The sequence below is a fragment of the Ursus maritimus genome, unplaced genomic scaffold (genome assembly GCF_017311325.1).
Source record: "Ursus maritimus isolate PB19 unplaced genomic scaffold, ASM1731132v1 scaffold_2, whole genome shotgun sequence".
In the NCBI taxonomy this organism is placed as follows: domain Eukaryota; kingdom Metazoa; phylum Chordata; class Mammalia; order Carnivora; family Ursidae; genus Ursus; species Ursus maritimus.
In genome coordinates, this window is record NW_024424452.1 from 147,855 (window position 1) to 171,213 (window position 23,359).

Consider the following 23,359-nt stretch of genomic DNA (forward strand, 5'->3'; position numbering starts at 1 on the left):
AATCCTAGCACAGGGGCGCCCGCGCCACCAGAGTTAAGGCGCAGGCGTGTCCCCTTGGGGTGGGGTGGGGCCCCAGCCCGGTGGAGGAGCTGCTCCGGCGTTCCCTCCGGATTTGCTATTTGGACGAAATACCTAACTCCTCTCGCCTCTCCGGCGGTGGCGCCCCGTCGCCCCCTCCTTCCCTCGCCTGCAGCAGGGCGCGTGGGGGGCCTCCCGAGGGAGTGGGGTGGGGGCGGGGGGCACAAGGTCGCCGCCGGGCGGGGAGCGCATCCGGCGGCGCAGACGCCCAGCGGCTCTGGGGAGGGACTTGGCCTGGGCTCTGGCCCTCGGCTCATCTGGGGAGGAGCCCGGAGGCTGCAGCTGGCGGCGGCCGGCCCCGGGCGGGCGGAGGTCCTGCGTACAGCGGCCTGGCCGGAGAGCCGCCCTCGACAGCGCCCGCGCGCGCTCCCAGTCCTGCAGGAGCCGGCTTGCCGCGCCCGAGCCCTCCGGCCTTCGTCTCTCGGGTCTCTCCGTCTTCTTTCGGCAACCGAAGGAGGAAGGCGCCCTCTCCTTAGCGGGCCCGGAGCTGCAGAGGCAACGCGGGGCGCGGCCGAGGGAGGAGAAAGGAGAGGGAGCGGAGTCGGCTCGGGCCTGGCGGTGACTCGCGGGGCTGCGTCTCCGCCAATCTGCGGGCGCTGACGCGGGGGGCGGCTCCGCGGCTCTCGGATATCTGCCGGCCCGGGCGCCGAGAGGCTCGGCCGCGCGGGCGCTGCGCTCCGGGGACGGCTGCTGCACCTGCCCGGGGACCTCCCCGGCCGCTCCGTGCGCCCCCCCAACCCCGAGCCCGCCCCCTCCTTGTCCCCGCGGCCCTGCGCCCTGCTCCCGCTCCAGGTCCCCGCCTCCGGACCGCAGCGTGAGAGAGACGAGCCTTACCCCAAGGAACCGCCCCTTCTCCGCCTGGCCGGCCCGGCGCCTGGCACGGCCCACGGAGTCGCGGAGGGGACTGCGCCGCGCTATCTCCACCGCCACCCCCAAGCCGCCGCGCCCTGGCCTAGATGGGCCGCAGCGTCGGGCCCCTGCGCGCCGGATGAGCGCAGAGACCCCAAGCCGGCCGCTGAGTGCGCGGGGCCTCACCCGGCTGCGCACCCAGCTCCGCGGACGAGGGCCGCTGGGCCCGGCCGCTGAGGGCGCGGCCTCTCCGGAGAGGCGAGAGGGAACGGCCCCGAGATGGCCCGGCGAGCGGGCTCTTTGGCGGTGGGCGCCGTACACGTGGTGCGGGCCGGGGGACAGCCCTGGAGCTGGTAGCTGTCCGACGCCAGATGGACCTTGACCTGTGCCTCGGCACTGCGTTCGCGCCAAGCCAAGACTAGCTGGGACACGGGCGGAGCGCGCTCTGGGAGGGCGCCCGGAGTCCCAGGCCGCGCTCCCGGGCGCGGCCATGAAGATGATTCTGGTACGCAGGTTCCGCGTGCTCATCCTGATGGTGTTCCTGGTGGCCTGCGCGCTGCACATCGTGCTGGACTTGCTGCCCAAACTGGAGCGGCACGCCGTGCGGCCCTCGGGGGAGCCCGGTTGCTCGTGCGCGCAACCCGCGGTCGAGGCGGCGGCGCCTGGCTGGGCCAAGGCGCGGGGCCGCCCCGGGGAGCCCCCGGGCGCCTCCTCCGCCGCCGGCGACGCGGGCTGGCCCAACAAACACACGCTGCGTATTCTGCAGGACTTTAGCTCGGACCCTTCCTCCAACCTCACATCCCACTCGCTGGAGAAACTGCCGGCCGCAGCCGAACCGGCCGAAGGCGCCTTGCAGGGGCAGGATCCCAGTGGTTCCCGGCCCCGCGATCCCGCGCACCGGCCGCTGCTCCGAGACCCCGGACCCCGTCGGTCGGCGCCGCCCCCTGGCCCGAGCGGGGACAGCTCTCTCCTGGCTAGGCTGTTTGAACACCCACTCTACCAGGTGTCGGTCCCACCGCTAACGGAGGACGACGTCCTCTTCAACGTCAACAGCGACATCAGGTTCAACCCCAAGGCGGCCGCTGAGAACCCTGACTGGTGAGTGAGGCGGGAGGCAGCTCAGGGTGGGTGCTGGCAGGCCCTGAACCCTCAAGCGGCCCTCATCAGCCTGTGCTCCCCTTCCCAGGAAGTGCCCTTGCACATCCCGGCATTGTTTAAAGAGGCCCAGGGGCTCGGGAACCCCCAGGGGGCATGGACCCCCAGGCAGAGTCACCACCTCCCCTCCCGCAAGGGGAGCTGTGTGGGGCAGGAGGCTATGCTGCCATTGCTCTTGCCTTTGTCTTCAGAACGCCTGCCTCCCTGAGAAGGGCTGCTGGGTGGTTTGGGAGTTGCTCCTTGTGGCGTCCAGGGAGGGTCAGTGCGGACCGTATAGGACAGCAGTGCTGGCCTGCAAGGTCCTGGTCACTGGCCCGGAAACCGAGTCAGACAAGGCACGCACGAGCTGGCAAGGGAGTGAATGAGAGCGCTTGCCCCGAACCTTTCCCTGGGGAGCTGCTGGCCGCCAAGCTTTCCGATAGTCCGCGACATTTCTCTAGTGGACACGTCAGGAAAGTCTGCAGAAGCCTAATGAGCCTTGTAAGCCAGTCGCTGAGAACAAAATTAGCAGAGGGGCGTGCTGGCCCCGATGAGGCATAACAGAAGGGTTCTCCCAGCCAGGGTGCAAACAGCAGCTGCCCTTGGAACAGTGCCAGCCGCCTTGGGTGACAGCTTCATAAAAGGTGTGAAGCATCCTCGGGAGCATCTCTTTAAGCTGTCCTCCTTTCAGCCCTTCCCCCCAGGCCCTCCTCAGCTGCACCGCGGAGAATAAGCAGATGCTGACGGCTGGGGCCGTGAAATATTAACCAGCAGCAAGGCCAGAATAAATAGCGACCTGCAAAAGGTTACCCAAGCAACGCAGGGGGGAAGGCTGGCTTTCCAAAACATCCTATAAAAATCCTTTCTACCCTGAAATTTGACCAGGCCCCGGCTTTTCTGTCTAAATGCACCAACGTGTTTGGTGGCCTCTGAGCCTTGTCTGCTGGCCAGGTTCAAGGAAATGCTTGGAAACTTGAGAATCGGAGCTGTGGAAAGACAGAGCCTGGGACTGGGGGTCAGTGATGTGGCCCCTGGGGGACAGGACTTGGGGCCAGAGGGCCTCGTCTGCAGGCGAATCAGAGCTAAGTTCCGCTTTCCCTCCAGCCGAGCAGCACATAGGCTCTGTCCTGCCCCCGACTGGCCCCTTGACTCCAGAGATGGAGGGACGGACCACGTGGGCGGCAGGCCCTCACTTTGGGCCTCAGCTGCAGCGAGCGCCTGCCTCTTTCCTCTCTCCCCACCCAAGACTGCTCTCGTTAAAATCAAATTTAGCTTCTTGCATCATTTCTGCCCTTGGTTGTTGGAACCAAAACAGAGCGCCTAGGGAAGGTTCCTGACAGGCGGGGTGTGTCTCGGAGGGGCACATAGTTCGTGGTCAAAGATGGCTCTCTGGTCTGTACCCCGAGCTGACATCACACTTGTGGGGCTGTTTCCGTGACCCCGGGACAGACGCGGTAGGGCCTGGCACTGATGTTCTGGCCTCGGTCTTGATTTAGTTATAGCTGTCTGGGCGTCTCCCGAGGGTAAGTAAGAATTACGGTCAAGATGTGTGATTACTTAGAACAACAACCACAGAAAAGGTAGGGACGTCCGCAAGGTCCTGTTTGGGCAGAACATCTTTGAACAGATCTGCATTTGTTTGGGTCCAAAGTTAAAACCTTGGCGTTGGCACCAACTCCGCCGTATTCATCCAGATCTTACCACGCCGTTCTTTCCCTGCTGACTCCGGGTCCCCTTCATTTTCTGTAGGCCACGTGAAGGCACTGAAAATGAAGAATTCTTGCCCACGGGGGAGGCGGCAGTGGACTCCTACCCCAACTGGCTTAAGTTTCACATCGGCATCAACCGGTATGAGCTCTACTCCAGACATAACCCAGCCATCGAGGCCCTCCTGCGTGACCTCAGTGCCCAGAAGATAACCAGCGTCGGTAGGTGCCCTTCCCGAGCTTTCTGATGGGGTCAGGTGTGCTGGGGGCTGGCTTTCCTCTGCAGGAATGCTGGGATGCCATTGCTCCTTGCTGGAACATTACCCCCTGGAGGGATTGATAAGGGCAGCCTTCTGGAGAGACAGCCTGCAGGGCCGAGGGGAGGGGAGGGACGCCTTCGATGCCGATGCCGTCAGTGGTTCTGGGGGTTGTGGCCTGCTGTCGCGAGGCTCGCGAGGGAGGGACAGGTGCAGCACTGCTATTCGTGTTGCATTCTGCTTCCCCGCCTGAGGAGGGCACTTTCCAGACTACAGGTCTCCCCTCCAGGGGTAAAGACGGGGCACGTGCCCCTGGTGGCTGGGGCGCCTCCCTCAGCGCAGCAGGGAGACACAGGACCGAGCTCAGAGACCAGCTCTGCACCCAGAGCCCTGCCAGATGCTCCTGCCGTTTCCTGTGTGCGGGGATGGACCAGGGCTCAGCTCTGTCTCGGGCAGAGGCCCGTGCGCTTAGTAATTCAGAGGCACCGTCGCTGAGTACTTTGGGATCTGCTGAATTGGACAGAAAAAGGCATCCAATTACTGATTTCAGGGAAGTGTGTCAGCAGCAGTTTCTGAGCTTGGGGGTTTGCTGCCATTGCTCTCAGGCCTGTAGGCGATTGTTGGTGAAGGTCGCTATTAGTCACCGGCTTGGAGAGGCACTGAGGGTGGGCTGAGGCCCTGGGGTGGAGAGAGCAGCCCTGGGGGCTTTGCAGGCAGCTGTCCGGGTACACACCGCTGGAAAGGGGTGCAGGGAGGCCGGTCAGGGTCACTCTGTGAAGCAGGCAGTTTCAGACACTGTCTCCTCGGGGTTCCCTGAAGCAGCACTGATGCTGGAAGGGTCGCAGGATCCCGGGGCTCCGTCCAGTTGCTGCTACAGGGGAGCGAGGCCGGCAAGTGGGCTTTCCAGCGACCTGGAAGGACTGTTTCCGGCTCTTTCTGCCCAGTACTGAGCTGTTGGCTGGGCATCCCCCCCCCACCGCCCCCCGTGTAGCTTCTCTCTAGCATGTGACTGCTTCCCTCCCTGAAGGGAGCGTGCAGAGCCCGCTGGTGTTTCCTCTCCCAGCTGGCTGCACAGGAGGGGTCTGACCCTGCCCCGCCTCAGCCCCGCTGCCTCCCTCCAGCCCCTCGCAGGCGTCAGAGGCTCCCGGTGGTGCTGGGACGCGGTCTGTGTGCATAGCGGAGACTGTCCCGCAGACAGCCACGGCCGGGGTGCCCTTTTCACTCCTGAGAGTAGGTGCGGCCATTAAAGACGTATCCAGGCCTTGCCCGACTCATTCACCCGTTCAGCAGACTTTCTGGGACACCTCCTGCCCTTCAGCCCCTTTCTGGGTAGTGGGTGAGGATGAGAAAAGCTCGACGAGGTTCTGCTGCTGACCTGAGAGGCCTTGGGGGGAGAGGGGGGGGAATAAGGGCTTTGAACACTGTTCACTTAGAATCTAGGAGGCTTTAGAAAGGAGGTAACGTCCGTCTAGAAGGAGGGGTGTGGAGCCCCTTCTGTAAGAAGAAACGTCTGACCCGGGGCTTCGTCATAAAAGGGGGCACGGAGGGCTGGGCTTTCTGGGACAATGAAAACAAGGTTTTAAAATTAGAAATGGTTTTAGGGAAGTACAACGTTAAAGGATGCTGCTCTGCTGGTGTCTGCGGCGCCCCTCTCTGCCTCGGTTTCCCCATCTGTCAAATGGGCTTGGGGCTGCTCGGGTACGTTGCATTTGTTCTGATAAGATGGTGCATATGACCAAGCTTGTAACTATTAACTAGTTTTCTGCACCATGTGCTGGCAGGGTCCCCACTCAGTGCAGGACCCGGGGGGAGGAAGAGCCGCTGGGATTCCCAAGGCCGGCCAAGCTCGCCGTATCCCTCAGGGAGCAAACAGCCTCCAGCCCTCCCGGGGCACCCACTCTGTGCAGAGGACAGGGCCCAGCAGCTTGGGGAGCAGCTACAGAGAGAAGACAGGCTGCTTGGGTCACAGGCACATTGCCCACCCTAGGGGTCCTCCTCTCTCTGTTCCCCCGGGGGCCTGGCCTGGAGGCACCTCCCTCCACTTTGGTCTGACTGCCCGGGGCGGTGGTGCCTAGGCTGCCTGAGCGCGGTGCACGGCGCCTGGGTCTGGGGGTCCCATCCTAGGGTTCTGGCTTGGCCGTGCCTGGTGGTGTGACCGGGAGTGCGTCCTTGCCCCTCTGTCTCCAGTGGGCTCTCTGTGCTGCTGTCACTCACTCCCAGACAGCTCTGGCCGGGCCGGGCCGGTCCTTCCCTGTCCCCGTGCAGGACGGGATCAGCGCTGGAAGGCTGCCTGACGCACCCGGTGCGCGGCCTGAGTCTGACCCTGGTGCCACTCTGGGCAAGTGCACGAGTCCCTGGTGCTCTGGGTTCTCACGTGGGACGTAAGAGGGTTCTCACCTGGGACCTGTGATCTCTGGCTTGCCAGTCTGAAATCCAAATGTGTCTCGTTCAGCAAAATCTGACTCGCCCTGAACTTGTATGGGAGCAAACCCTAAACTGACAAAGCTATTTATAAATCCTTATTTTTCTCACTCGGAGCAAATATTCACGTGTTCTCTGAGGAAATAGGAGTGTGTGTAATTATGGGTTCTGCCCAGACCCCTTTGGGCCATTGCATAATGTGTGGGATATACACATTACCTGTGCCTTTTGTCATCTGAAATTTTTGAAATCCATGAGTGCTTCTGTCTACAGAGATTGTGGTGAAGGGCATGGGCCTGTGAAGCATATGTCGTGGGGTGGCTGAGAGCTGCAGTGAGGAGATAAGAGAAGGTAAAAGCAGAGCCTAAGCAGTGTCCCTGCCAGTAGGTGTCTCTGCGGGGAGGGCTTCAGGGGCAGGCCAGAGCCCCCTTGACCACAGCAGCGTGTGCGGGACAAGCCAGTGGACGGCCTCAGCCGACACTGGGCCCCACTGTCCCTGCTGCGTTGGTGAGCTCCCAGCGGAGTTCAGGCTTGTGCAAAGGCCCTGGTCCACAGGGAGCAGCAGGAGAGGGGCTGGCCCTGGGCCAGGCCGCAGGCAGCCCTTGGAGATGCACGCTTTCGGGGCTGTGTCTGCCCCCCCATGCAGCTGGACGTTTTGACTGAGAGCCCAACCCCCTGCGTGGGACAGCAACCCCTGGGTGGGCCCTTGGCTTAGCAGAGCCAGCTGGGCAAGTTTGGAAAGGGAGGCCCTAGCTAGGAACTATCTGCCGTTGGCGGCCCCTGCACCTAGCCGTGCTGTGACCCAGAGCTGGACACAGACTTTGAAGGCCTTGTGGGCAACCCTGGAGGGCAGCCCCTTTACAGGAGCCCAGGCCTACCTAGGGGTCAAGGGTCAGCAATGCCATCCTTCTGAGCCTGAAATGGGAAAGAGACACAGAAGTCACACTGACCCACAGTGGTGGTATAAGGAAGTGTCTAAGTTTCAAGAGCTGGAGATCCAACCCACTTCCAGCACCCCTTCTGTAAACAGGGAAACTGAGGCCTCCAAGACGGGGGCGGGGGGGGTGTCTTTCGAGTGCCTGCTCCCAGCTCAGATCTCTGTCCCCTGCTGCCCCGCTGTGGTTTTCCCTTTAATCTTCAAGTGTGCACCCCGCTATTAAGCGCGAGCCTGGGAACATTGCTGGAACAGCTCCTGCAAGGTTCCCAGAGCTTCCTGTCCGAAGAGTTGCGTGAACTCTCCCCGTTCAGAACCACTCGATCCAGTTCACGAAGCCCGTGTGGCCTTCGGTACAGCTGCTGTGGCCGACACACATGTATTTATAGCCAGGCTCCCGGCTGCTTGGTGGCGGCCCTTCCTGCCCGCCTTTAAGGAGGCTCGGGCCGTTATCTACCTCTATTCAGTTGGAGTCAGGCATGCGGCCGGTGATAATTCATTCAATCGGTATCGTGCACAATTACGGGTGCAAAGAATAAATGACCCAATTAACTGCGTTGTACTCGGGATGCTTAAGAAGGAGAAGTCACACTCTGGCTGGAAGACGCCACCACGGCTCCATCCAGGTTGGAACACAGCTGCGGTCAGTGCCTGGGGAAAGGAGAACTGCTCCGCAGGACCGAAGTCCTGGCCGCTGACTGATCTAGCTAGGGTCCCTGACTAATTGGCCGGTGAGCTTCCGGGAACAAAGGCTGCGGCTGGGGCAGCCCAGGGTGGACAGCTGCTGGAGAGCCTGGGGGGCCGCCCTGTCTCATTGGTCAGAGGCGGGCTCCTTGGGAAGGCAGTTCCAGCCCCAGAGAGGTCACAGTCCCCCGCCCGCCCCGGGTGGTTGCAGTGGGTCCCAGTCTCCAGGTCCTGGCTCTCCGATCTGGAGACTGACAACTGAAAATGCTCAATTCGCCAGAGGCACCTTGGGCCATCTGGGAGGAAGGACGCAGACCACCCCAGCCCACCCCGAAGGACGGCACCCTGAAAGGTGGCAAATAGCTGAGCCCCTCCTCAGTTTTCCTTCCAGCCGTCTGGTCCAAGATCGAGCACACAAGCCCAGGCAGGTGCCCCGGGCACCTGCTTTCTCCATCTCGAGCGGACCACAGCTGGGCCCCAGAATCCAACAGGCATGTGTTCCGATGGTGTTCCTTCCAGCTCCAGGAAGGGTGCTGGTTTCCAGCTGGGGCAGTGCTGTACTTTCTCTTTTAAGTCAATTTAACTGTCATAATACGAGTGAGCTGTCTTTGAGAGCTTGGCTACACCGCGGTCTGGGCTGGGGGCAGTTACACTCCAACGTCCTGGGGGTGCGTGTGAGGGTCTGACGTTTCGTAGAGGGCTGCCGGGGTCTCATAGCGAGCGGGGCAGGAGGACCCCAGCCCTTAGAGCCTCCTCTGGTCCCTCCCTCGGAGCAGCCCCCTCAGTGCCAGCCAGAGTGCCCACCGGCGACGGACAGGAGGACACGCACCATGCTGCTGTTTGAGGGCCCACGTGCCTCGATGCCCAAGGGCAGGAGAAGGGGCTCTGCATGGCACCCAGGGGTTTAGAACGCGGGTTAGATCGCACTCCCGCCAGGGGATGAGGCGTGTGGTGTGGGCAGGGAAGAAGAGCTGACCTAAGTGCTACTGGTGTCACAGCCCTCAGATCTGAGCCATCCTGGGCCTTAAAACAAGGCAGTGGCTGTGAACATATTTGGACCACTTGCCTGACCATGGTCCCTAAGGACAAACATGAATCCCACTTCCCAGACCAGGTGACAGGGGCCCCCACGCATGGCCGGGCAGTGCCTTACACATGGGCCTGTTTGTGTGGGCCACCGGTCGCTGAAGTAGCATTAGTTCATGTAAAAGTCAGGACGTGGGGGAGGGGCTGCTTGTTAGAAATGGGGAGCCTGGCAGTGCTGACGCTGGCTTCCAGGGGAAACAAATTGCTCAGTGACCCAGGTCACTTGTCCCTGCCAGCACCGAGGTGTGTGATGTGGGATGGGCCAACGGCAGAGCCCAGCGTCCTGTCTCCTGCTCACGCCTCCTTGGTATGGCACTGTTGGGTCCTCGGCCAGGGTGGCACCCCTTTACCTTTCGGGGCTGTGTCTCGCCTCCCAGGGCTGCTCTCAGTGCTTGGTTTACTCGATCCTTCCTAGGAGGACCCTAAGAAATGCAGGTCCCATTCTGGGTCTTCTGAGGGGAGCTGTGTTCTGGGGAAAGACAGCAACACCCCACAGTGTGCAAGTGTCTTAGTGGTCATGGGATTTATAGCATCCACGAACATCAGAATAAAGTACAGGGTGTTCTGTTAGCATCTGTTAGCATGCGCAATTACTGACACGTGTCATTAATGATCACTAGTCAGTGCTGATTAATACCATATATTAACGCATAGCTGGGGATATGGCTCTCGAGGGAGAGCAGGAAAGACAGAGCTGACATCCATGGTCTCAATGGTGGGACATGCCTGTCGGAGGCAAGCAGGGGAGGGGAGAGCGTATGTAAGAGGCGCGGTCGGTGGGGCTTGAGGGAGCCAGGCTACCAGTTAGGTGCCCTTGTGTGTTAGTGATTTGACGACAGTGAGGCCCAGGTTTGGGTGGGCCCGTGGGGATGGAGAGAAGGTGGCAGGTGGGGCTCGTTCAGGGTGAGTGTCTTCTGGGGACATGGCCCCTGGATATGTGCCGGGACAACCCCGGCCGTAGCCTGGCCTCGAGCCCACGGTGGGCTCACTGCTCCGTCAGGTGCCCCCCAGGGCTGAGGTTGGCCAGGTTTTGACAGGCCTCCGTCCCCCGAGAAACATGGAGACCCAACCAGGTGAGCGCACGTCCACCAGCTCTCACGTGGGGCCCTTGCTGCCCACCTGGGCTTCTCTCTGAAGTTTGCCTCCGCTCCCATGGCCTCTCTCCCCCGCACTGGGGCAAGATTCCTCAAGTCTGGCTTCAGGAAGAAACCCCAAACTCACACCCTCCTTCTCGAGGCCTGGTTAGTGTCCCGGCTCTGCCACCGGGGCCCTCGGCCCTGACCCCTTCCCCAGGCCCCTCTGCAGCAGCAGAGCAGGGCCACCCGCTCCAAGCGCAGACTTGGGGGAGGTTGCCTCTCACCCATCCCCAACGAACACTTGGCCTTTGCCACGACGTCGGGCAGTTTGCATGTGGGTTTTTGCAGGGAGACTGTACCTGATTTTCAAGCGGAATTCCAAGTGTCTTCCAGCTGTCGACCCCAGCTTGGCAGGGTGAATGGTGGACCCAGGTGGGAAGGCACATGTCCCCAGACAAGAGAAAGGTGGTGTGCAGGGCAGTTAGCAAAAGCCTGGCCTTTCCAGAGTCCTCAGTCACCCCGAGATTCGAAGGCCCATTGGTTTCTAGTTACTTGCTTGGTCCGTGGAGAGGAGCTGGAAATGCAGCGGAAAACACAGGTCAGCAGGGCTTTGAGATTCGCTTCTAGAACGAGAATGACTAAACTGACCAGATTTGCATAATAATTTATTATTCAAGAAAACCAGGATTACAGGCCCTGGAAAGAGCTGATGTGCTGTCCCCGATTGGCCTGGGAAGGAATAATTAAATCCAGTGACCCCAGTTATTACATGGAAATGGGGACATCGCATGGGGCTTAATCGGGCCACTAATTTTCTTAATGATCACTTCTGTTTTCATCTTATTAAAAATGTAATAAATGTTCATTGTTGAAATTTAGAAAGCACAGATAAGAGAAAAAAGGAAATTGAAGTCATCTGTGGTTGTACTCCTGGGGGGTGAGCGCTGGGCCCCAGCTGCTTATCTGTGCATGCAGATTTTCCCACGCGCTCACATAGGCGCCTCCCAGAGCAGGCGGCTCGCGGAGTGTAAGCGCTTCCTAAGCCGCTTTGCTTAATAATAAAATAATGGGCCGTTTGCTGTGTCATTAGAGATCTTTTGGTGCCGTTAAGAGGGCCACCTAGTACTCCATCACAGGGATTACCGTGCATTTTGCTTCTGGACGCCGGGTGGGGCATTTTTAGGTTATTTCCAGCGTTCTGGAGTGAGGCGAAGTTTGTTGGGGGGGGTTTCCTGGGAGGGCACAGGCCGGAGGAGCGCCAGACACACCCAGTCACACACTGGTCTGGCCGCCTTCAGCTCCACCTCCTGGACCCCAAGACCAGGGCGCGTCTGAGGCGGCCAGGCTGTCCCGGCCACAGACGTTGCAGAGGAAGGAACGAGCAAGTGGCTGGGTTGGGAACCCAGCGGTGAGGCTGGGCTTTGGCCCTCACAGAGGCCACGAGAGCCCCCGAAGACGTTCAGGGAGCTTAGAACCCCTGGTCGTTCTTTGCAGTCCTGTGGCGATCTGACGTCGTGGGTGTGCCACGGGCCCTGCGCCGTTCTAGCGGTTCGCAAGCATTACCCACGTGATGGCGATAGCGGCCCTGCGGGGTGAATGTGATGTCACCCCCGTGCTGCCTGTGGTCGACCTGGGGCACTGGCGGATCAAGTCATGCATTGTCCTTATTCGTCCTGACTTCACCTCAGCCCCATGCAGGAGGCCGGGCAGCCATCTAGCTCAAGGGGGAAACCACGATGAGGGGGAGTGAAGTCTCCTTCTAGGTGGGCACCCAGCCATCGGAAGCTGAGCGGAGACTCCAGCCTCAGGGCTCCTCCATACCAAAGCCCCCAAGTGCGGTGCCCCCCAATATGGCGCATCCCCAGTATGGTGCACCCCCAGTATGGTGCACACCCAGCATGGCGCCCCATCCAGTATGGCGCCCCTCCAGTATGGTCCACCCCCAGTATGGCCCACCCCCAGTATGGCACCCCTCCAGTATGATGCCCCTCCAGTATGGTGTCCCTCCAGTACGGTACACCACCAATATGGCGCCCCTCCAGTATGGTGCCCCTTCAGTATGGTGCCCCTCCAGTATGGCGCACCCCCAGTATGATGCACCCCCAGTATGGTGCACCCCCAGTATGGTGCACCCCCAGTATGGCGCACCTCCAGTATGGTGTCCCTCCAGTATGGTGTCCCTCCAGTATCGCGCCCCTCCAGTATCGCGCACCCCCAGTATGGCGCCCTCCAGTATGGCGCACCCCCAGTATGGTGCACCCCGTTATGGCGCACCCTCAGTATGGCACCCCCCCAGTATGGCACACCTCCAGTATGGCCCACCCCCAGTATGGTGCACCCCCAATATGGCGCACCCCCAGTATGGCGCCCTCCAGTATGGCGCACCCCCAGTATGGTGCACCCCGTTATGGCGCACCCTCAGTATGGCACCCCCCCAGTATGGCACACCTCCAGTATGGCCCACCCCCAGTATGGCGCACCCCCAATATGGCGCACCTCCAGTATGGTGCCCCTCCAGTATGGCGCACCCTCAGTATGGCCCACCTCCAGTATGGCACCCCCCCAGTATGGCGCACCCTCAGTATGGCACACCTCCAGTATGGTGCCCCTCCAGTATCGCGCCCCCAAGTATGGCACACTGTCAGTATGGCACCCCCCCAGTATGGCGCACCCCCAGTATGGTGCACCCTCAGTATGGCACACCTCCAGTATTGCGCCCCTCCAGTGTTGCGCCCCCAAGTATGGCACACCGTCAGTATGGTGCACCGTCAGTATGGTGCCCGTCAGTCATCCCTACTCACCTGGCCTTGATCTTCACTTCCATGCACGTTCCTCCCCATTCATCCACTGCTGACCTGGAATCCAAGAGTCAACCTAGGTTCCTCTGTTCCCGCCACAGCCCGCATCTGCTCCACTAAATGGTTCCTTGGACCCCATGATATTTCTTTCATTTTTCCATTTTCCCCGTCTCTGCCATCTAAACCACCGTCGTCTGCTACGGCTGCCTTAGCCTCCTTCCCCTGGCTTCCACCTGCCATCCTCGTAGCCAGCCCCCTGCGCACTGGGGGACAGCATCCCCTGGTTCCCGGCTATCCTGCTGCACAGTGCCGACCACCGCTTCCCCGTGGGAAGGACCCCCTGAGAGCTGCCGCACACCCAGGCCCCCAGCCCACCCCCTCCGACTCCCTGGGACAGGCGGGCCCCATGATCATCGTCCAGGGCTGTAAATGTGCTGGCTCTCTCCTTCCTCAGATCCTGTGTGTTCACGCCAACCTCTCCTCCTCCCTGAGAGCCGCGTGGGCATCACCTCCCCAGAGAGGCCTTTCCAAGGGCTCCTCAGGCCTGTTGTCCTGGTGCACCGAAGCCATGTTGGTATTTACGGTTCATAGTCAGTCCTGCCACACCGGACACAGACTCCGGTGGGGACACCTGGCCTGTCCCTGGTTCCCCCTTCGACGGTCGCACAGCTGGTACCTGGCATGGATGCAAGAGGCCGTGGGCCTGCCTCCCACGGTCTGGGGCCCTAGCCACGCAGGAGCTGGGGCGCGTGAGCCAGCTCAGCCTCTCACCCCCATGTCTTGTGGAAACCCTTGAACGTTTGCCTTCCGTGAATTCCATCAGCATAAAGGACATGCACGGTCTGCGGAAGAGCAGCTATTGTCAGGGATTCTTGAGCCTTCTCAGCTGGCGTGGCAGGTGGGAAGCCAGAGTGATGCTTTCGGAGACTTCCACCCCCCATAGCGTCCATGTGGAGCCTCCGATAGCCCCCTGTGAGGAGTGGGGTCTTCAGGGTCTCCTCAGACTAACCCTGCTCAGGCTTCCAGTAGCACACGCAGTGCTGTGGGGTGGGGAGCAGGGGCTGAGGGGGTCCCGCGGGTGTCCAGGGGAGGGAGGTGTTGCTGGCAGGTGCATATACTTGGCCACCCTTCCTAGAAGCCTGTCCCTCCGTCTACGGGTCAGACTGTCTAAGAGGCTCTGCCCGCAACCCCAGCACCTGAATTTCAGGGGGGCGTGTTTATCCGCACCATTGCAGGAAACCCCAAACTTCCCAGGCAGAATGGGGGCCCTCGGCCACATCCAGAGGCCCAGGTGGGGCCGTGGGACCCGAGCGGGAGCCGGCCTCTCTGGCCCACCGAGGGAGGGGCCTGAGGGCAGCGAGTGACCCCGTGTCTCTTTCCCTCTCCCTTGCAGCCATGAAGTCGGGGGGCACGCAGCTCAAGCTCATCATGACGTTCCAGAATTACGGGCAAGCGCTGTTCAAGCCCATGAAGTAAGTGCTGGGGCTGCTTGGGACGGGGTGCCGGGTGCAGAGACCCCGCGTTCCTGGTGGAAAACACAGTGTTTTCTCCCAGAGGGGTTTGGGGTGAACTGTGGGTGACCGCTCTGGGCTTCCTCCCCATCGAGGCAAGTGAGCCGCACCGGGGCCCTGTACCCTCAGCCCCTCCTCTTGCCGGCCTCCAGTCCTCCCCGCCCCACTTCCTCCAGTGGCCCGTCATTCCTACCCCCGTGAGCACAAGTGTTTTAAACTAGGGACCCAAATATGGACACCGAAGAATGCGCCTCAGAGAGGTGGCTTCTGCCTCTCCTGCACAGCTCAGGGATCAGCAGCCTTTTTTTATAAAGGGCCAGCTGACAGATATTTTAAGTTTCGCAGGCCATATGGTCTGTGTCTCAACTGCATAGGTCTGCGGTCCTAGCCCCAAATCAGCCAAGCAGTGTGTAAGAGAGCAGGCATGGCTGGCTGTCAGTAAAGCCTTGTTTCTAAAACTAGCAGTGGGCTGGATTGACCACCCCCCGGGTTTCCTGTGGCATAAAATAGAAACCACGCCACCAAAATAAACATTAAGGCACTCACTGGCACATGAAAATTTGTGGAATGCTGGAGAAGGGGTGTTTGGAAGCCCGGCCACCCCAAGAAAATTCACGGGGAGCATCCATGTTTTTGATGTCCGCTCTGATGATGCTGGGACTTGGGGGTCCCATTCGGTCCAGGGTTGTTCCGTCGTCGCGTTAGCCCCGCGAGGCCCTTTGTGCCCTGGCGAGAGGGAGTTCATTGCACGTAAAGTGTGGGTCGCACCCCCAGGTGCCCACGAGGACCCTGCAGGTCGTGTGAGCTGCTGCTGTGGCTGCTGGTGGGGGCGGGGAGGGCAAGCTGCCAGGCACGGGCTCCAGCGGAAGGGGCCTCTGCCTTGTGTTCACCAGATCTTGGCCATCTGTCCTGATACCCAGTTTTCAGGATAAGCTAGAAATATGGCTTTTTCTGCTTTATTTTCAAATTTCAAAAATGATGGTAACTGAGAAGCATTCCAAATACCTTGGAGGCCAAACAGAATACAGCTGCTGGTTTGTAACTTGTGACCGAAGGTATGATTTTGCGTCCAGGGTGTCTCTGGGCCTCTTGCCCGCTTTCCTTGGACAGACGTCCTGCCAGGGGCTTCCCTGAGGACCTACCTGACCTGTCCGTGATCTGGGGCTGCCTGGAGCAGGCCAGGCTGAGAACGTTATTCACACGGGCAAGATGAAGGACACCGGGACAGGGCGAAAGCTCGGGGCTGCTGGGTCTGGAGCAAATGCTCCACACCGAGGCGTGGTGGGCCACCCCGTTGCTGTCGGGGGTCCATGAGCACAGGCACCTCCTTCCCCGCGTCTGTGCAGAAAGGGAAGTTCACGTGTCCTTCAGGAGAATCGGCATAGAAGAGGGAGCTCCGGTGGGCTTGGCTGTCTCACGAAGATGGCTGGATGCGGGAGTGTGGACAAGCGGCGTGGTTCATGCAGCCCCCGACTCGGGAGGGATGATTGGGGTGGGGTCCACACAGCTGGAGGGTGTTCAGCCTGGGGGCGGGCTCCTCGTGGAACATCCTGGAAGAAAATGAGGCCTGGGATGGGCGTGGGCTCCTCGCGGACTGTCCAGCCTCCTTGGGCTTCTCCGTGGTTTCGGCCGCACTGTTGAGGGGAGAAGCTGAGGGCTTGCGGCCTCTCACGGGGGAGCTGAGGCAGAAGGGCTGCCTCCGGGTCCCTCCATGCCACAAGGCTGCTCCTCCTGTGCCTCCGTGGGGTTACCTGTGTGAACGCCTGTGGCGGGGACGCCCAGTGTGGGCTGTAACAGCAGCAGTCCTGGTAGCGTTCCTGAGAGGCTGCCGTGTGCGGGCGCCCCAGCCTTCCCTGGACCGGGCTCTGTGCCGAGGGTTTACACATCTGTTGTTTCGTCCTCAAAACGCCCCTGGGAGTTACAGGAAGTATTGTGACTCTTGCTGTTGTCCTGCCGCATAAAGATGAGGAAGCCAGGGCTCGGAGAAGTGGCGTAGACTGCCCAAGTTTGAGCCCAAAGTCCAGGGTGCCCGGCCTCCCCCCTGCCCCCTCCCCGGCCTCCTTCCACCAGCCACCCCCTCGGCCGGGTCAGCTTCGNCAGCCATGGTGGGGGCACCACCCATGGTCATGGGAGCCGCTGGGTGTAGAGCTCTGGCACAGTGGGACAGCAGGCTCCTGGGTCCCTGCAAGGCTCACGGAGCTCACCGTTGCCCCTTCTCCCTGAACTCTCCGTCCCCAGCCTGTTCATAGCAAGACGGACGCCTGGTCCCGCCTGTCCAGCATCCGTCTGGAGGCCGAGGCCACACAGGCCCACTCTGGGGCGGGGCTTGTGCCGGTGCTTGGCGAAGGCCAGTGTGCCCGGTGGGCCGAGTGGGGATGTTGAGGTCGGGTTGAAGCCATGGAAACAGTGTTGAGATCTCTAGGCAGCTGGGGAAACTGAGGCCAGAAAGGGTGAGCACATGCTCACGGCCCGTCAGCTAGACTGCCAGGACCGGAGCCGCGGTCGGTGTCCTGAGGCTGGCCAGGCCCCTGCGTACAGCGTGTTCCCGGGCAGCCGACCCCCGCCGGGCAGGGTGGGCACAGGGCGGGGTTTACAACCTGTCGCTGTCGTCCCTCTCGCCTGGTTCTCTTGCTGCTTCTGCTGGGTTGGGTCAGGCGTTTCTTGGCACCCAGACCCTCCTCCACATGGATTGTGGTCCTGTTGCCGGCAGCCCCCACTCCCCTGAGGACCCCGGGGCCCGGGCCCAGCACCTGAGGGGGCTGCACACGCCGTTCCCACCCCCCAGTGCCTGTGGTCTGATATGAAAACAGTTGTGGTTTATGACCAGAGCATTAAAAAATTAAAATGCATGATTAATCGTTCTTTTATGAAAACCTGTCTTCTGTGAGCTACTAACAGCTTTGTAAGTTGTCAGTAGAAGGTTCTGAATTAATTAGATGGCGGTACTTTTCCTTACGATCTCGAAGGCTGTCAGTTCGAGGTTCTAGAAGGGGACTGGCCAGTGAGATGGGGGGCCTGGGGGACCTGCAGAGTGTGATTTGCGTGCAGTGGGGGTGGCTCCTTGAAGTTTAGCGGTTACGTATGTTTACATAGACCTAGCACGTCAGTCCTCAAGTTTCTGGGCGTTCTTGCGTTGGGGTTAAAGTAAGAAAAGTCTCTAACGGCTTCATCAAGCTGTAACTCACGTACTGTCAGTTCACCTGCTTAAAGCCTACGGCTCGGAAGCTTTTACTGTATTCACAGAAGTGTGCGTCCATCACCGCCGTCCATGTGACAGTCTTGGGGGCCCCAGAAAGGGCCCTGTCCAGTGTTGCCATCACTCCCCGATTCCCCCTGGACCGCCCTCTAGGCCCGGACCGCCACCAGTCCATCTTCTGTCCCCATGGATTTGCCTGCTCGGAATTTCACGTGAATTCGCTGTGATACGTGCTCTTGGTACCTCGCCTCTCGCCCGAGCGTCGCACTCCAGATTCATCCACGTTGTGGCAGGTGTTCTGCGCTCCCTGCCTCTTTACGGCCGGGGGATACTGCATGGTGTAGACAGGCCGTATGTTACTTCTCCTTTCACCAGTTAATGGGCACTTGGGGTGTTTCCACACCGGGGCTGTTACGAATAACGCTGCCACGAACATTCGCGTGGACATGCGTGTTCATTTCTTTTGGGTCTACACCTAGGACTGGAGTTGCTGGATCTGGTAATAACCGAACTGAACCGTTGGTGGGGCTGCTCCACGTACGTCCCGCGCGACCTCGTGTCCTGGCCCGCACCTGTTTCTCCCTGTCTGGCCCCCCTGCGGGTGTGAAGTGGTGTCTCCTTGTGGTTTTGACCCACGTGGTTCTAATGACTAATGGTGTCCAGTATCTTTGCACGTCCTTGTTGGCGGTTGGTGTCTCTTCTTTGCAGAAATGCCTCTTCAGATCTGCCATTTTTAGTGGGTTGTCCTTTTGTGAGTAGTTGTAAGAGTTCTTTATGCATTTTGCACACAAGACGCTCATCCCATACGTGGGGTCCTTTGAAGCGTGAGCTTTTTGTTTTGAGGGTGTCCAGTGTACCTGTTTTGGGGTGGTAGTACGTGAGCTTTCAGGGTCGTAGATAAGTGTTACCTGTGCCAGGTGACGTGTGTGTCTGAAGTTGGCAAGTGCTGGTGTCTCCACAGAGCCAGCAGGCCTGGCGCAGCCACGGGCCCCAAGTTTCCCGAAGGCAGCTGTGAGGAGCTGGTGGGTTAGCAACGTGGGGTGGAGTTGTTTGGACGTACCAGAGAGCACGGGCCCTTCGCAACAAATTTCAGCTCGCTTCTTGGAAAGCGGCCTTCCAGGCAGGCCCAGGACGCCAGCTGTGACCACCTCCCGGCAGAAACATTCACGGCCATCCCACAAATGCACACAGAGCCCCTGGGCCTGGCCTCGTGCCTCTGAGAGCCCACTGTCCTGCTGCTCAGGTGGGACGAGAGCAGTGTGTGTCTGCCCCAGCCCTGTGGCCCCGGCCGTGGGGCCGGACTCACAGTTGGTGCTCTCCACGTGTGCACAGATCGAGCGAGGGGGTGGGCAGACAGTGGCAATGGCCCTGTGAGCCGCTACCCTCACCTTTGAGTATGACCAGGGCCGGCCAGCGCCTGGGGGGCAGCTGGAGAGCTTCTCAGAGGGGACCTCCAGCTGAGGCCTGAGGATGAGGTCCTGTCACTCCAGGCCAGGGGACCCGAGGGATAGAAGAAGGTGAACGTTGGACTCCCTTCAGGGAACGTCAGTCCGCTAGAAAGCCACCCCTGCTGCTGGCAGAGGGGTGCAGGTGGGGAGAGAGGGGAGGGCTTTGTCGGATGTCAGACGAGAGGTGACGGTATGGACTCAGGTGAGTGAAGGGGCAGGGGGACTGGCAGAGAGGTGCACGTGGCGGCCTGGAGCCTTGAGGAGAGGACGGGCCTGCACGGAGTGCCGTCTCCTTTTTCCTTGCCCTGTGACCCTACAGGCCCTCTTGTCCTCTCTGGGCCTCAGTTTCCTCCTGCAGTCGGAGGCTGGATCCCGTGACGCCAAGGGTCCCTCCATGCCTCGGGGAGAAGGGGAGTCGATGCCCAGCTTGAGCTGAGTGGTAGGTTCGGTGGGGGATCCAGGGAGTGACGTGCCATTTCCTCCCCAGCGTTCATTCGAGCACTACGGTATTTCTGGGCGCTCTGGGGTTTGGGGTTCTGACTTGCACATATCACAGGGAAAATGAGTCTTTGGTGCCGCTCAGGCAGGCCGGAAACGGAGGCAGACCCGCTTCAGCTGGGGTCACCCAGCGCCCGGGGTGGCTGGGGTGACAGTCCCGTCGTAACCAGCACTGCCCAGCTGGCCCTCGGCACTGAAGCCCAGCAGCGGCGTGGATGCTAGGGGCTAACACACCTCGTGTGCCTGTGTGGGGCTTGGCCCTCAGAGGCCGTGAGGAAGGGGAGATATCCTGACCCACACGGTCGCGTTTCAGGGAAAGCCGACCTCAGCACCAAGAGTGACGGTAGTGATGGCTATGATTGCGGGAGCTGTGCAGCTCTAGCCTTGCTCGCAAAAGTAAAGAGAAGAGGAAGCCGAGACAAACCCACAGGTCAGACTCAGTGATGTCTGGGATGGGTCACTTTGAGCCTGGCGTAATGACTCTCGTCCAAGACTTAGGGCACCAAGGTCACCCAAGGTCACTGGCTGTCAGGAGGTGGGGCTGGAACAGGTCACGCAGGTGACTGACCTCAGTGCCGCCTGGTGCCATCTGAGCCACTCGGATCTCAAGGCAGGCGCGCGCCGGCCCAGGACCGCAGGCGTCCCCAGTACCGTTCGGATGGCCGTTGCTTTAATTCCTCCGTTGGTGGTAACAGTGGCATTCCACACCTACGTACACATTGGGTGAGTGTCCTGGGGCCGTAACACGGCTTCGCAAACTGGGCAGCTTGAAACAACAGAAATGTATTCTCAGTTCTGGGGCCAGAAGCGTGAGCTCAGGGGTTGGGCCGTGCTCCCTCTGAGGGCTCCAGGGGAGGGTCCCTCCGGCCTCGTCCAGCTCCTGGTGGCCATGCTGGGCTGGTGGCTGTGTCACCCCAGCCTCTGCCTCCGTGGCCACGTGGCCTCCTCCCCTCTTCTGTGAGGACACCACCCCGCTCCAGCGTGGCCTCCACTTAACCATCACACCGCAGAGTCCTGCTTCCGAGGAAGCTCACGCTCACGGGGACCAGGGCTAGGACTCGGACGTACTTTTGGGGGCACAGTGCACCCCACTAGAGCGCCCAGGTCAGACACGGTCTCCGTGTTCACCAACACCTCTTCTCAGCGCCGGGGTGGACAAAGGTCCTGTAGACTCTTCATCAGTTCACACTCCAGCCCCCCGGCCTCCTCCTCTATGTGTTGAGACATGAGATTAGGTCAAGAGCCACTGTCCTGGGTGTTGCTAAGATCCCGTTCCTGCACGCAGACCGCCTGCCCTGGTTCTTTCGTGCGTGGAACCCTACGCTCTCTTCCAGGCCAGGTGCCTTGTGCTCAGCGCTGCGTCTGCCAGATGCCGCCAGCCGGGGCCATCACCCAGCTGTGTGCCGTCACCTGACTGCGTCCGCGTTCATCGGCCCCCCTGCTGTGGGCCTGCAGGTTGTTTCTGGTTTGGCGCTGTTATTGAGGAAGCTGCCGTGACCGTTCTTGTACTTTGGGAGGCGGGATATCCCCAGAGTGAGTGCTTGATCGCAGGGAGGGCGGAGACTGGCTGCCGTAGGTCCTGCCAGGTCCTGTCCACAGGCCGTGCGGTGTCTGTAGTCCAGCAGCCAGCGTGAGGTTCGCAGTACGGAGCCTGTGCCCAGGTCTGTCCTTGCCGTGGGGCTGGCTGTGCAGGGTCCTCACAGGCAGGCGGGAGGTTGACCACACAGCCTGGAGGGGTCACAGCGGCGAATGTGCTGGTCCCAAGGGCTGGCCCTTGGGTCCCCACTCCCCTTGCCTGGGTGGCCAGGAGGCTCCCTGTGGTCCTGCTGCAGGCTCCTGGCTCGGGGAGAACCGCTGCACGGCGTCCGGACCACCTGTGTCCGCACATCTCAACGCGGTGCTGACACGCATGGTGGCGACTGTCCCTGGGGGGGGGGGGTGCCCCCGCTCCTCCCACCGTCGGCTTCTCTTCCCCCTTCTCTTGAATGTCGTGACATTGCTGCAGAAAGAGCGTGTGGCCAGGACTGCCATGCTGCATTTGGCCCGCCGTCCAGAAGGCCATTTCCTTGTCTTTGTGTTCTGGGTTTTCAGCTCCGGAGCAGGTGACAGGGGAGCTGACGACGAGGGAGCTGACGGTTACGCGGCTCGCACCAAGTCAGCTGACCTTTCTGACCACAGGAATAGGCTTTATTTTTATTGCCGACTCTCCTTCAAGGAGGAGGAAACTGAGGATCCGGACAGTTTAAGTATCAACAGGGAGTGGGCAGCCAGCCAGGGCTCGAGTCCAGCGCCTGGGACGCCAGGTCCTGGCCCTTCAAGCGGCATCAGGCTGAGCAAGGCCGTCTTGGGAGTCCCGGAGTCCACCTGGCTGGGACCCGGGTGTCTGCAGAGAGGCACCAGCCGACGGGGCTGCCTCCCAGCCTGTGGATTTCCGGGGGCTCCACACGGGGTGAAGAGGCCTCCGTACTCTGATTGGTCTCCTGTCTGCTGCTTAGCTGTGTGGATGGTGCGCGTCCCGTCCGCTTTGATTTACCTGTTTTCCGCCATCCCAGGCCCTGGCCCAGTGGCCGGGCTGCAGCCCCCACGTGCTCTGTGCCTGCCACAGAACCTGCAGACTGGCCATGTGCTTTGCTTTCCTCTTGCGAAGAACAGAAACGTGTGTGTGTCCCAGAGAAACCATCTGCAAACAGCTGTTTGGGGCCCAGGAATGCCTAGCAGCCGAGATGCACACAGAGGTAGTGGTGGAAGAGTGTGCAGGCCGAGACGGTGTTTCTAAATGCAGAAGCACCAGCCTCCCTCCTGTGCGGACCCAGCATGGTCCACCAGGCACAGCGTGTACCGCGGGGAGAGCAGGGCCCCATCCCCGTGACCCAGGCACTGCTCCGGGCTGCAGGCCAGGGCCTCCCCAGTGAACCGAGGGCCTAAGGGGACGTGGGGCCAGTTCGTCGCTTACGGGGCGAGGAGGTTCAGCAGGGAGACTCTCGAACTTACCATCGACTTTCCCGGGGGTGCTGGGGCCACACAGGGAGCCACGCACTGGAGACCACTAACCGACCATTGACCTTCAGGCCTCCTTCATGATCCATGTCCCACCGGGGGCTTGGCTCCCAGAAGCCAGCCTGCTGGGGGGCCCATCTTCCTGCGTGAACACTGCTGTCCTGAGCCTAGAAGGGAACCAGGGGGGCTGTGGTCGGCAGCTGACACCCTGCTGGCATTGAACACATTGGACCCCAGAGGCCTGAGGGTGGGCACCAGGCTGTGTGAACAGCAGGTGAGGCTCTGAAAAGAGATGGTCCTGAGAACGATTCGCTGATCACATGAGAACCTGTGGTCTTGTCCTGTGCGGCGCTCACTGTGCTGGGTGCCCGGCACGCTGCAGGAACAGCTCCAGGGGTCACAGACCTGGACACAGACCCAGGCAAGGCCATACAAGGTGGGAGGGCAGGAAAAAGGAGTCTAGGCTGCCAAACAACCTTGAAGAAGACCTTTGAGCTGGGTCTTGCAGGGTGAATAGGAGTTCTCCCTGAGGGCAGGAAGAGTTCTAGGCACATGCCCTACAGCCTAAGGCTTAGGGAAATAAAAAGATTTTGAGGGCCAGTGAGTGAGCAGTCAGGAGTTTCAAGGATTTGTCATTCTGCTGGTAAATAATGCGTGTTTTCTCTCCACCGGTACCCTGACCCAGG

General features: G+C 60.7%; 1 protein-coding gene across 1 annotated transcript in view; it reads left to right on the forward strand.

Moving 5' to 3' along the window:
* The first annotated feature begins 1,322 nt into the window (after window positions 1–1,322).
* The window catches only part of LOC103670053 (FAM20C golgi associated secretory pathway kinase), a 45,889-nt gene continuing 23,852 nt past the window's right edge, over window positions 1,323–23,359 (forward strand). Inside the window, exons 1-3 of the mRNA XM_040634616.1 lie at window positions 1,323–2,025; window positions 3,811–3,989; window positions 14,417–14,495. Coding sequence (XP_040490550.1) covers window positions 1,418–2,025; window positions 3,811–3,989; window positions 14,417–14,495 — 866 coding nt within the window. The 5' untranslated portion in view covers window positions 1,323–1,417. The remainder of the gene's footprint in view (window positions 2,026–3,810; window positions 3,990–14,416; window positions 14,496–23,359) is intronic.